At 37.7% G+C, this 12,116-nt stretch overlaps 1 protein-coding gene across 2 annotated transcripts; it reads right to left on the bottom strand.

Moving 5' to 3' along the window:
- LOC113509366 (juvenile hormone esterase-like) lies at positions 1-11,817 on the bottom strand. Of its 2 annotated transcripts, none has more exons than XM_026892685.3 (11): positions 11,658-11,817; positions 8,241-8,434; positions 6,942-7,081; positions 5,544-5,686; positions 4,630-4,815; positions 4,094-4,284; positions 3,429-3,597; positions 2,833-3,049; positions 2,034-2,143; positions 1,676-1,811; positions 1-782 (listed from the first exon to the last, which is right to left on the bottom strand). In XM_026892685.3, the coding sequence occupies exons 2-11, from the start codon at positions 8,403-8,405 to the stop codon at positions 611-613; spliced, it is 1,629 nt and encodes a 542-aa protein (XP_026748486.2). In that variant the 5' UTR covers positions 8,406-8,434; positions 11,658-11,817; the 3' UTR covers positions 1-610. The 2 variants fall into 2 exon arrangements, with proteins under 2 accessions (XP_026748486.2, XP_026748484.2); XM_026892683.3 differs by lacking the exon at positions 11,658-11,817 and adding an exon at positions 9,183-9,341.
- Between the last annotated feature and the right edge of the window lie 299 nt (positions 11,818-12,116).

The following is a 12,116-nucleotide window of genomic DNA, read 5'->3' as shown; positions in this document are numbered from 1 at the left end:
TAATTTCAATAATTTATTAATAACACTACAATGAAACAAAACATTAATAAGAAGATTTAGTTTTTTTTCATTTTAAATAATAAAAAAAAAACAAAGTATTACCTTACATACCTAGATTTACATATTAGAATGCAATTTTTTGGATCGTCAATGCACATCTGATATGCATGATGTTGCAGGCATCCATAGATATGGCAATAGTTTACCATCAGATGGGTCGTATGTTTGTTTTGTCATCATTAAAGTATAAAAAAAACAAAAATTACAGTGCGAAGCGAGGCACTACGATGTAAGCAACGTGCTCACCCTGAACAAGACTTCTGGATGAAGTTGAATTAATTTGTTAGAAACGACAACCGTAGCAAGTTCATAAAACTCCTGTTTTCAAAAATCTTACTAATATAATCATCAACATCGTCATCATATCAGACTTTGATTGTCCACTGCTGAGCATAAGCCTCCCCCTTGGGGGGTTTTGCCAATAGTTGCCACGCTTGGCAGTCCAGTTGGCAATCGTTTATTCTAACATCGCGGGCAGTTAATTACTCAATCATACTAGAAACAAGATTCTTATATTTTAATAGTATTTCTAAATGTAAGGAATGTTCTATCAGTACAATACTGAGTACAGCTCTTCCCACGTCTTCATCCTGTCCTCAAAGAGGTTCTCGTGTACAGAGAACTCGTCTCCAAAACGCAGGTACTGGCGGTCAGTGGGCGTCATGGGTGGCCAATGTAAACTGGATAGCTCGGGGTACTCGGGGCCACGAGGGTTTGGATCTCTATAGAAGTAAAAAAATGAATAAATAAATTGACTTGCAAGTGTAATTCCTAATGAGGCATGAGGTTGTCTGAAGCATCTGCATTGCGGTGAACATGACACTGGTCAAGCTAACATTTCAACTAACCAACTTTCATGGGATGACAATGGAGTGGTAACACCGGCTGTGCTATTGGTATACGGTGGAAGGCTACCAAGAAGTGTGCAGTCACGACTGAAGTCGCTTTTTCTAAAACAATATACACTAGTCATAAATACGATTTAGCTGGTCAGTCTAGGAGGAAAGTCTATGTTCAGCAGTGAAAAGGTAATAAATAAGGTGGTGCTGATGATGATGATACGACTTAAAATTGCGAAATTGATGGAGGTCAAAAAATATACTCAGGTGATAAACCCAAGCTGAGATCTTAGGTACGTCATATAAAATTCTAATTTCTGAAGATAGATTTGTGTTCCAATAATTTAATCAGCATATCAGCCAATGTTCACTGCTGAACAAAAGTCTCTCCCTTCAGAAGTTTTGCCAGTAGTTACCACCCTTGGCAGACGGGTTGGTAACTGCAGAACCGCTTTGGTGATGTTTTAAGAGGGACGCTGTTACCCACTTCTCGTTTTGTCACCTTTTACGACACCAACGGAAGAGGCGCTTCATTCACACACAGCTTCACTTCACGGCAATTTGCTAAATACTCAGTATAGCTTAAAATTCAAAAGTTACTTATATTTATCGCATTTACGCCTGGGGTCTTGACAAGTGGAATAGAGGAATAAATGCCATATGCACATAGACTCTATCTGTATATACATTTTATGTTTCACTCGCTTTATTAAGTTATTTTATGGCAAGCAGTGGTTCCGAAGACCCTAGAATTTCTAGTCTGTTGTTTAACTTACCCATACTTGGCGAAGTTAGACCAGACAGCGGTCATCTTGTCAACCATTTGCGAGTCCTTGCTGTCGCTCACTTGGATGGTGGGGAACTGGTAGCTCAACGTAAACAGGTAGATTAGGTCATCATGGTGGGCTGCAGCTATATTATGAAAGAATGTCAAATTAATTTCTTTTTTTTTACCATAAAGTTCCCCTAGTCTTACAATACCAACGAGAAAGGAAGGGATGGGACATTCTATGTCGGGAACAAACGGTATAATAGTTGTAATAGCTTTCACTTATGGGAAGATCATGAGTTCTTCTAGGATCTCGTAATAGTGGAATGTTATTGGATGGCTATAATGATGATGATAGTAAATACCTGTTGGTTTCTTGGTAACTGGATCTTCGTAATGACTGTGGTCTCCAATGTATGCAAACTCGTAATAGAACACTTTGTGAGGAGAATGCCGGCACATGAGGTTGGCCATTCTGAAAAATACATTTATACAACTATGGTGATAATGATTAGCCTGATAAAAGGCAGTCTATGGGGCTTTACATGGGGCTTTCAAAAAATAATCTTTAGGATGCTTCTGACACTAGAAACATCGAATTTCCAATTAAATTCACTACCCTGCTGTGTCTTATGGTATTGTTCAATATTGAACATAGCAAGTAACGTATTTTTTTTATGAGTAAAATTTGGTATGGTAACCCCGCCTGCGCTAACGGGATACGCTAGCGGAGCACCAGGGAAGGGTGATAGATGAGAATGAAAACAGGCCAGTTAGTCCATTATGATGAATTCATCAGGAATTAACCATGATAGTTTCCAGGGAGAACCGCGACGAGGTCGACCTGGTTGGGTATATTGCTAGCAATGGGATTCTCAGTCTCCATTACTAACAATCTCTTTCCCCCCCGCAAGTAACGTGTTTGGCTTTAAAAATGGTTAAGACAGAGAGAGACATATTTCCTTCTTACGTACGATAAATTACACGAATAGTTTGTAAAAGGTATGAATATGTTGTGAATATGGTCAAATTCATTAGACAACTAAGGTTACTTCTGGAGTTTTTAATATTTCATATTTGCAAAATTTGTATTTAAACCTAAAATTTTAGAGAATTACAATTTCGATGACGCAAATATTTAGATTGTCTTTGAAAATAACTGACCTGTGCACAGGAAAACCAATCAGAGTGTCTCCGTAAAGGTTTCCCAAGGCTTTAGCGGTGGACTCGTCGTTGACCAGCCTCTTTCCCCCGAAGTATTCCTGCTTTAATCTATTCACGGTTTCTGCAGAATTCTCTGGAGGAAGTGCGAAGGAGATTGGAGCGATGCGCTCCCATTCGTCATTCATTGTGTTCAGAAGGGTTTCGTTTTTGAGGACAGCTGTGAAACAGAAAATGTATTATGAGTAATGCTATCAACATTGTGCAGTGTCAACGTAAACGTTTAAAAGTTTATTGAGACCGAAGTAAATTAATTCTTGCTGTAAAAGATTTGACGAGAAATAAAAATTATAAATAAAGTTAATTTGTTTGTTTATAGCATCTTAACTGTTTAACCAATATCTGTGAAATTTAGAGTACGTATATACGTACTCAAATTAGACCTTCAGAAACATACTTGTGAAAACTACATCCAATTTGGTGCAATAGTTTTCGCGTGATACCGGAATAAACGTACAGACAGAACGGAGAGACAGACAAAATTTCTAAAAATTTCTGTTTTGGCGTCATTTGGTGTGGTAACATTCTATGGAACTTACTGAATGCCTTCCAGAAAAATTCATCCGTAGTCCGACTGATGATGAAGGGCACTGCATGCATTTTCCCTTTGCGGATAGCCTCCATCGGTTCCATGGTGAGGAATCGCTCCTGCCCCAAGTCAGGTTCCACAATTGGTGACCATATTAGTAAAGGATCAGATCCAAATACCTAAAATAAAATTAATTTCAATAATTTTAGTTTTCAACTGAAAAAATTCAAAAAAGAAGGTTCTCACTTCGGTTGAATTTTTATATTTATTATATCAGAACTTCGTCATTGGTTTAAAATCAGAATCGACGTTGAATTTTTGTTTTACATTACCAATTTCGAAGTAGTTGGTTCCATAAATACTTCAAAAGCAATTTAGTACTTTGGTATTCAAAATAAATTTACGGGTATCGCCACTAGTCGCTGTTTTTGTTGTGGAAGAAGATGTACTAGTGGTTCGATAACCGAAAATGCTAAGACTACAATCTTGAAATTTGGAGCACGAAGAAATTTGCAATCCTGAGATCTCCGTGGTAACTTGATTTCACATAGTTGAAGCCACAAACAACCAGTTGATTCGCTATTATATCTAAATTAAAATATTTTTTTAGTCTCTTATATGAGTACTTAAGAATCTTAAATAAATATTAGAGTATTAAAAAAGTAGTTGACTTACATAGAATGATGTCAACGAATCGCCCATTTGTTTTGCCGACTTCGTTTTCAAGCACTCAACAATGGCCTCTGGTGAATTTGTGGGACAGTTTAATATTTGGGCCTGCTTTTGTGCAAGATCTAGCATGTCCTGTGACAGAGGCACCTTGGTAATCGGAGAGCCGCTGATTGATATGCCACGGTGGAACAATCCTGTCATTAGGAATTCAAACAAAACAATTCTTATGGACATACTATCTTTAATTAAGATTTTGTCTGACATAACATTAATTAAAAAGAGTACTATGGTTTATAAGAGATGGGAATTAATGCGATCATTTCAGTAATCGAATGGGTTTCGAATATTATTATCTGCTCAGAAGAGCCTGCAACAAACTCTAGAAGAATAGTTACAGTTGTGAAAAAAATTCAATTCGACTATTTGTTTATTGTAGGACTAACTATTGCTGTGTGTGTGTAAATATGAGAGGATCAAAATTTCTTTGGAAAACCTGTTCAATGATAACACCTCAAAAATACTTAAAAAATTACAATTACCTTGAGACATAGGCGACACCATATGAAGCAATACACTCGAAGATCCAGCGCTGCATCCTGCAATCGTGACGAGATTGGGATCTCCGCCGAATGATAGTATGTTCCGTTGTACCCAGCGTAAAGCGACTACTTGATCTTTGAATCCATTGTTACCGGGAGCTAATGCGTCGCCTGTGCTTAAAAATCCTGTTGAAATAGAAATAAGTTCAGTAACTGATAAGAAATTTAATTGAAAATTAAATTATATAAACGAAGATTTTTGACTAGTGATGGCAACTAACAAAAGTTTACCTAACGGATACTGATCACCACTTTATAATGTCTCTTTATGATGTAACTTGCCAAGTTCTTTGCATGATAGACAGAGAAATCTGTGTGGTAAATCTGGTTTTTATTTTTACATATGTTTCTTAGTTCCTTCGCTTTCATAATTCATCTAATACTTAATAACTTAGTTTCTAAGATTTGTCTTGACTTCTCGACACAATAAAACTCTACCGCGAATTTCTAAAGTTTCTTTCATTAAGACAGAGTTTTTGAAACCTTCGCTTGTAAAAGCAATTGATCTAGGAATATATTGGCATTCTATGGGGTATATTGCATCTACCATGGCTCTATACTGGCATTTCTAATAAAAGCATTTTAGGAAGAATTGTTAATAATGCGGACTACCAGTCTCATTGCTAGCAATATGTCCAGTCAAGTTAACCACCACAGATTCACTCCGTGTCCCTCCACAGGAGGGATCCTTGGAAATTGGAATCCATCATGCTGGATTCCAGGTGTATTCATCACAACTGACCTGCCTTTTCATTCTCGCCTACCGTCCCTCACTGGTGCTCCGCCAGCGTATACCGTTATTACAGGTGGGGTTACCATTCCATTATCATCCATAAAAAAATAAAAGCATTTACCAAGAGATCCAATCCGATAGTTAATGGTGACAAGAACGATATCCCTGTCGAGTAGATAGTGAGGTCCGGCGAGGTCACTGCGCCCCGACATCGAGTAGTATCCTCCGGCGTGGATGAAGAATATCACTGGCAGTGGTTCTTTACTGTAACCATAATGGGTGGGGGGAAAATGATTGTTAGCAATGGAGTTTGACAGCCCCATTGCTAGCAATATGCCCTATTAGGTCGACATCCACGTGGTTCCCCCTGGAAACTATCGTGAACAATTCTTGTTGAATTCGTCACGATGGGCTTAACTGACCTGCTTCATCCCCACCTATCATCCTTCACTGGGGCCCCGCCGGTGTATACCGATAGCGCGGGTGGGGTTACCATTCCATTGTCACCCATTAAAAAAAAACCATAATGGATGTTATTATGCATAAAAAGATCTTACCAGTGGGAGTATTTGTACAAAGATGTTTGCATACGTGTACTTGTGTTTCTATGGAATGTGCTTGCATGGTTACGTTCAGGCTTGAAAAGTAATATCATCGCCATCAATATTTCAGCCATTATCCGGTCACTGCTGCACATAAGCCTCCCCCATACACCGCCATAAGGAAAGTTCCTGAACCACCTGCATTCACTGGCTCCATGCAATCCATTTGAGGTTGTCACTCCATCTAGTAGGAGTCGTCTTACACTGCGTTTGCTGGTACGAGGTCGCCACTCGAGAAGCTTTCTTTCCCATTGGTTTTCGGTAAAGCAATATATGCAGTAAAATTACAGGATATGGAAGTATGAGTCGAAGTGGTAAGGAGGCTAAAGTAGAAGTTCATACCTACATAAGGTATGGTATAGGTGACAATTGTCACTTTGCAACAGAACTCTCATATGCTGTCTTTCCCGATGACTACAGTGTTACGACTCTATATCTTGAACTACACCGCTTTTTTTATAACACAGTGAGTAAACGAGCATGCGGCTCACCTGATGGTAAATGACTACCGCCGCCCGTAAGCACCAACAATACTGGAGCAAATGTGCTTCAGGCTTTTTTAAAAGGAATATGTAATTTTTTAAAGGTTATAATAACATCTCTCTTACTGGTTATTAGTGTTATTATTAGCCGTGTGGTCCTGGCATAGCATAGGCCACCGCTTGCCTTCCCGTGGGTGTCATAAGAGACGACTAAGGGAACTTAATAATCGAGGCATGGGTAGCAGCGTTACTCTTAAACTTAACTGCGGTTGCCAACTCGTCTGCCAAGCATGGCAACTAGAAAAACCCTCCTTTATGGAGGAGGCCTATATTCAGCAGTGGACAGTTAATAGCTGATATGGTGATGATGATATTAAATTATCATGTCTAGAAGCTTTCAAGAAGAAGAAGAAGGTAAACGAATGATTTATGTACCTGTCATGACTTGGGGTATACACGTTGATGGTTAAACAGTCCTCATCTATATAATATCCTACAGGTGCTGGCTGCGGACACGCTGGGCCGTCCTCAGTGGCGTCCACTTCATCATCATAGTGGAGAATTGGCTTAGGAGGCTGAACGTAAAATATGAAATCATATTTAAATAGTATAATTAAGTTAATTATAAGGATCAGATCTTTTTTGTTATGCTACTTAGAATAGTAAACAAGCTGACGGCCCACCTGATGGAAAGTGGTAACCGTCGCCTATAGACATGAGCAGTACCATGGACATAACAGAGTATACTGATTCGCCCATGATACCCCATATGCGTTGTCATTCCTGAGAACTCAGGTGTTATTCCCCTGTACCCTGTAAATTCACTTCCAAATCCCACCCTTCAAACCGAAACGCAGCCATGCAAACAACCGCTTCGCGGTAGAAACACAAATGGGACAGAGGTGGCCAAGTGACTTTGGTACAAAGTCTGCCGTCAGCTTGTTTGCAATTCTAAGTAGCATAAGAAAAGAAAAAAAAAACATGTATAAAAACGAAAATCCCAAATTAAACGTAGATAAAAAAAAATAGTATAAAACAAATTCTGGCTGTTTCTTCGCTTACTTCTTCTAAACCAAGTCAACGGGTTTTGATGCGAATTTCATTGTCATTTGTATTGATTTTTTTTACAAATGGTTGGAATTCTCGTATAAGCAAATAAATTTAATATCTTGTAATAAATTTATTTATCTATTTATTTATTCATTAGTACATATATGTGTACATGGCGGACTTAATGCTAAAAGCATTCTCTCCCAGTCAACCATAGGGAAGTGTCAGAATACTCGAATGCGGATAAATTATATTTTATTTACTAGGTATAGGTTATTCGTCTAATCAATTATAATAATATTTCTTAATTCCACTGCTGGGCATGAGTTTATTTACGATACTTCCTTCTGTTTCACTGGTGCATTGAGTTTTATTGCCTCAATCATCTTTTAGAACATTCTAGGATTGGTTTTTTTTTTTTTGATGGGTGAAAATGGTATGGTAACCCCGCCTGTGCTAACGGGATACGCTGGCGGAGCACCAGTGAAGGGTGATAGATGAGAATGAAAACAGGCCAGTTAGCCCATCATGATGAATTCATCAGAAATTAACCATGATAGATTCCAGGGGGAACCGCGAGGAGGTCGACCTGGTTGAGTATATTGCTAGCAATTCTCAGTCTCCATTACTAACAATCCCTTTCCCCCCTCTAGGATTGGTTACACTCAGAGATAAAGCAAGTACCTGAAATCTTAACTTTCCGACAGGAGCCTCGGCGTATCTGATACCGCGGTAGGCTTCGAAGCGCCGTCCTCGTCGCGTCTCCATCCAGGTTCCTCGGAATGAACCAGACGGCGTTGTCACTACAGGATTGTCTTCGAAAATCGAGGAATTTGACTCGGCTGACATATTTGCTGTATTTTTAATGTCAGGGACAGCTGATAATAAAAAGAGACATAACGTTACGTTATGGTATATGATGATGATGATGATGATAAAACAAAGTCATAAGAATTAGATGATTTATAATTTATGTAAATGTTTATTTAAATTTCTGTCTTGCACTACTACTGCCTTCTCACTACTTCCTATGCCACTGTGTTATGTTGAAGAAATCTCTTTTAGAGATAAGTTCGCCTTTGCTAACATTGTTATTAACTTCTTGTTGTTACTGTATGTTTTAGTGCAAAAGAATATATATATATATATATATATATATATATATATATATATATATATATATATATATATATATATATATATATATATATATATATATATATATACACCAAAGTCAGCTGGTAATACTTACAGTGTACAATTAATATTAATAAAAAATAAAACAAAACTTTTGTTTATACATAACCGATTACATTCAGCCAGTTACCACTCCGATTTTTATCACTTGTCCTATCACCACATAATAATAATAATGTTTTATTTACTCAAACACGGTAAAATCAAAGATTTTACATTAGTCAAAGAACATTCGAACTTAGCTAACAACGGGATAGAATGCAAATTTATTTAACATTAACAATTACAATTTGTTTTTTTTTTTAAAGAAATCTTTCAAATCGTAAAAACTATTTACATTCAGCCAAGTATACGTTCTCTTTTTAAATAAATCCACATTTACACACGGCGACTCAGTACCTAATCACAATAACTGGATCACATTCTAACCTGTTTGTTTTGCGACCGTTTGCCGGCAAGCGGACGATGGCACCATAAAACAAAAGGCGAGCGTTAAAACCAACATTTTCCTGCACGGGAGCAGACCGACTAAAGTGGCCTGCATTGTACATTATATTTATATACTTTCGCATATGATTCAGCTTCTCGGTAATTTCTAACGAGCTAACAATTTTTAAAACGGCTACTGGTTATTGGCAGCTCCATAGACAGAATGGGTATATTTCTGGTCAGCCAGGACGACCTTCACGCGAGGGAAGAAAGAGATTGTTAGTAATGCGGTCCAACTGACCTTATTTACCAGCAATACACTCTATCAGGACGAACTTTAATGTGGATCCCCTAAAACCATCGTGCTAAATTCCAGCTGTATTCATCAATATGGACTAACTGACCTGCTTTTCCATTATCACCTATCATCCCTTACTGGTGCCCCGCCAGCGTATATCGATAGCGCAGGCAGTGTTACCATTTCATTATCATCCATTAAAAAAACTACAATGGTTTCCAAGGGAGACCGCGTGGAGGATGACTTAACAGATTATATATATTGCTAGCAAATGGGACTAATCTCCCCATTATTAATAATAGGGATAAAGGCCTTTGACGCGTTGTTCTCGCTGCCTACCCCAAAATGAACTTGGCGTGAGAATTAATAATAATAGTAATTTATTTGCTCGAAATGTGGTACAAATGGCCTTAAATGATAGTGAGCTACACATCTCGCCTTATCTAAAGGCATGCAAAGTTTGCCTCAGCACATGCTAGTTACTATATAGTGGCTTACGTATATTAATAGTCTAATAGGGGGGAAGGGGATTGTTAGTAATGGAGACTGAGAATCCCATTGCTAGCAATATATCCAACCAGGTCGACCTGCTCGCGGTTTCCCCTGGAAACTATCATGGTTAATTCTTGATGAATTCATCATGATGGGCTAACTGGCCTGTTTTCATTCTCATCTATCACCCTTCACTGGTGCTCCGTCAGTTTATCCCGTTAGCGCAGGCGGGGTTACCATACCATTTTCACCCATCGAAAAAAAATTGTCTAATAGGAGTCAATCCATAAATATTGGCAGCCGCACACGTACCTACCGATGGTAGCGGAACTAAACAAATACTAAACAAATCCAAAATATAATAAATGGTATACAATATAACTGAATTATTTATACATATACATTTACATACACACATACATATTGTATTGTAATTGTTTATATTTATAATAAGTTTACTATTGTAATCTTTTGGAGGAAACAATAAAGAGTATCTATCTATCTATCTATCTACATAAATATATTACATGTACATATGTATATGTTTATTTATTTGCCTTCCTTATCATCAGTAATAACTAAAATTTCTCAATAACCTTACTGTGAATTACATTTCTAAGTAAATAAGGAAAATATCTAAAGAATATGAGTCACGTGCCGCTCTGCAGCGCCCACAGCAAGCACTGATGTCACTGTAGACGCATTTTGAGATGCGACAGTTGAGATCATTCTATCGTCATTTGTTGACGTCTCGTCCACGAACAAATAGGTGCAGCATGTATATAATAAATATGTATATTCGGCGTGTGGTCCCGGCATAGAATAGGCCACCGCTTCTTTTCCCGTGGGTGTCGTAAGAGACGACTAAAGGAGGGCGAGGGATGGGCAGCAGCGTCCCTCTAAAAATATCTCTAAAGCCTAACTGCGGTTGCCAACCCGCCTGCCAAGCGTGGCAATTATTGGCAAGACTCCCCTTATGGGCAAGGCTTATGTTCAACAGTGGACAGTTAATGGATGAAATAATAAAAAAAATAAGTATAATAAATATGCTTTATATGCAAACCCTATAAATATTTTCTCATTTCGTGTTCTCAAGGTTGACTGGAAGAAATCACTTTAAGGGATAAGTCCGTCTGTGTACATTTTGTTACATCTTAATATCAAATTTTTTATCTTTAAGTAATTTTTTAAGGTCATGTTTTTGATATTTATAGTACAAAGATATAAGGTGTGTATATAATAGATAGATTATATTTTTACATATTTGTATATAATACATATATATATATATATATATATATTATATACATATTACTTTCTACCAGAGGGAGACTGTACAAAAGTCGATTGCTTAGGTACCTCTGTCCCATTCGTGTTTTAACCGTGAAGCAGTTGTGTTTGCATGGCTGTGTTTCGGTTTGAAGGGTGGGATATGGCAGTGAATTTATAAGGTACAGAGGAATAACACCTGAGTCCTCAGGGATGGCAACGCATGGGGGGTATCACGGACGAAACAGTATACTCTGTTATGTCCATGCTACTGCTCGTGTTTATAGGCAACGGTTACCACTTTCTATCAGGTGGGCCGTCAGCTTGTTTGCCATTCTAAGTTGTATAATATATATATATATATATATATATATATATATATATTCTGTTTTGATAAGCTACGTCACTACACTTACCGATTGTTTTGGTTGTCTGTATGTATCTTAGTACTTGCTGGTAAATATGGTTAACCAACTATCGGTTCGAGAGAGCCCGGCGCACTTCCGCGCTCGCTTGCTACTTGCTATAAATATACATGCGGTTTGCACCAGATGTCCGTCAATTTAACTTCGCAGTGTGCATTCGATATACTACATATAGGTACTTTGAGGACAAACAGTCGTTTTATCTGTCAGTGTGTCACTCCTTGCTACCTAGTTGGGTTCCATCCTTATTAGGGTTCTGCAGTAAAGATTCGAACGGCATTAATGTTCTAAATTATCAAATTTGCAACTTGTCATGATGTATATGGTATGTATTGATGCAGTTAAATGGTTTGCTGTAAAGCTGTTTATTCTAATAAATAAATAAATAAATTATCCTACCAATATAAGACTGATCGCCACTAAGTCCAGTTTCAAAATTAATTTACAAAA

Source organism: Galleria mellonella, unplaced genomic scaffold (assembly GCF_026898425.1).
Source record: "Galleria mellonella isolate WM207_F2 unplaced genomic scaffold, CSIRO_AGI_GalMel_v1 utg176, whole genome shotgun sequence".
NCBI classification, from domain to species: Eukaryota; Metazoa; Arthropoda; class Insecta; order Lepidoptera; family Pyralidae; genus Galleria; species Galleria mellonella.
This window is presented reverse-complemented; position numbering and strand designations above follow the sequence as displayed.

Bases quoted from the DNA above. Each gene is read 5' to 3' on its own strand.
- LOC113509366 (XM_026892683.3), bottom strand. From the start codon at position 9,297: ATGCAGGCCACTTTAGTCGGTCTGCTCCCGTGCAGGAAAATGTTGGTT. The intron at 4,816-5,543 runs GTAAATGCTTTT...CTATTTCAACAG, and splicing joins CTATCGGATTGGATCTCTTG to GATTTTTAAGCACAGGCGAC. The intron at 3,050-3,428 runs GTAAGTTCCATA...TCTGTTTCACAG, and splicing joins ATTTTTCTGGAAGGCATTCA to CTGTCCTCAAAAACGAAACC.